This window comes from Poecilia formosa, unplaced genomic scaffold (genome assembly GCF_000485575.1).
Source record: "Poecilia formosa unplaced genomic scaffold, Poecilia_formosa-5.1.2 Scaffold320, whole genome shotgun sequence".
Classification (NCBI taxonomy): domain Eukaryota; kingdom Metazoa; phylum Chordata; class Actinopteri; order Cyprinodontiformes; family Poeciliidae; genus Poecilia; species Poecilia formosa.
This window is the reverse complement of record NW_006800259.1, coordinates 628,027-629,713: the sequence shown is the minus strand read 5'-3', so window position 1 is coordinate 629,713 and position 1,687 is coordinate 628,027. Positions and strand designations below refer to the sequence as shown.

The 1,687-nt window shown below is 41.9% G+C and overlaps 1 protein-coding gene across 4 annotated transcripts in view; it reads right to left on the bottom strand.

Annotated features, from left to right (window-relative positions):
- Positions 1-316: 316 nt before the first annotated feature.
- ttc16 (tetratricopeptide repeat domain 16) overlaps positions 317-1,687 on the bottom strand; it is a 26,945-nt gene continuing 25,574 nt past the window's right edge. For 3 of the 4 annotated variants that reach the window (XM_016661261.1, XM_016661260.1, XM_007573187.2), the window contains exon 19: positions 317-765. In XM_016661261.1, coding sequence (XP_016516747.1) covers positions 647-765 — 119 coding nt within the window. In that variant the 3' untranslated portion in view covers positions 317-646. The remainder of the gene's footprint in view (positions 766-1,687) is intronic. The other variant, XM_016661259.1, reaches the window with a different exon arrangement.

Sequence of the window (1,687 nt, the reverse complement as noted above, 5' to 3'; positions counted from 1 at the left end):
CTAAATGTCACAGTTTCAAACTAGATATTTATTTAGCAAGATAAATGTTTAGTCTCAAACTAAATATTTAGGAAACATTCTAAGTAGTTTGCTAAATTAAATATTTAGACAGCAAGTTAAATAGTTAGTGTGAAGCTAACTAAATCCAAAAGCTACATATTTAACTAGATTAAATATCTAACTAGTAAGGTAAATATTTAGCTCCAAACTAATTATGTAGCTAGCAAGCTGAATATTTAGCATCTAGCTAAATATTTAGCTAGTGAGTTAAATGTTTAACTAGCAAGCTAAATATTTAGTTTGGAGTTAATATTTAGCTTGCTAGCTAACTATGTAGCTTGAATCTATGACATTTATAAATTAATAAAAAACATGAAAATATGTCTATAAAATTAACCCCCATTGTTTTCTATTATTACAGGCTAAATAACCCAAATTATTTCTGTTCATTTTTGACTGTAACTTTACAAACGGCCCTCCATATTCTACATCTTTAAATTTATAACAATTTAAGCTAATCACTGATGACTTTAAAAAGCTGAACCGGTCAATAGAAATTTGACCAGATGAGGGAAACATCCGAGATTATTTGTGTGTTTTTCTGATGGGAGCTGGAGCGACGCTGCAGTTGCGGCGTCCCGGTCCGTCATGGCCGAACGGCTCGGCAGGAGTGGCAGCAGGCCTTGCTGTAGTACCAGTGGCTGCACAGGTTCACCTTCAGAGCCAGCAGGCAGTTGGTGGAGGGCCGGTCCTGACAGCTCTCATCTGGAAAATAATCAGGAAAAACAGCAGCCAATGAAGCCACTCAAAGCATACAGGCTGGAAAAACATCCAGGAAAATTAGACTAATTTATATTTAATCCCACGGAAAATTACAGACTGGTGAGAGAGTTGAGTTTGGCTTAGTCTGATCTGNTGGAAAAACATCCAGGAAAATTAGACTAATTTATATTTAATCCCACGGAAAATTACAGACTGGTGAGAGAGTTGAGTTTGGCTTAGTCTGATCTGTGGACATATCAGAAATGGCAGACATGTTGGGTATGTTGGGCATGTTGGAGGTGTTGGACATGTTGGAGGTGTTGGACATGTTGGAGGTGGCGGACATGTTGGACATGTTGGACATGTTGGAGGTGTTGGACATGTTGGGCATGTTGGACATGTTGGACATGTTGGGCATGTTGGAGGTGGCGGACATGTTGGACGTGTTGGACATGTTGGACGTGTTGAGCATGTTGGAGGTGTTGGACATGTTGGACGTGTTGGACATGTTGGAGGTGTTGGACATGTTGGAGGTGGCGGACATGTTGGACATGTTGGAGGTGTTGGACATGTTGGACGTGTTGAGCATGTTGGAGGTGTTGGACATGTTGGACGTGTTGGACATGTTGGACGTGTTGAGCATGTTGGAGGTGTTGGACATGTTGGACGTGTTGGACATGTTGGAGGTGGCGGACATGTTGGACATGTTGGAGGTGTTGGACATGTTGGAGGTGTTGGACATGTTGGAGGTGGCGGACATGTTGGAGGTGGCGGACATGTTGGACATGTTGGACATGTTGGACATGTTGGAGGTGTTGGACATGTTGGGCATGTTGGACATGTTGGAGGTGTTGGACATGTTGGACATGTTGGACATGTTGGACGTGTTGGAGGTGTTGGACATGTTGGAGGTGTTGGACATGTT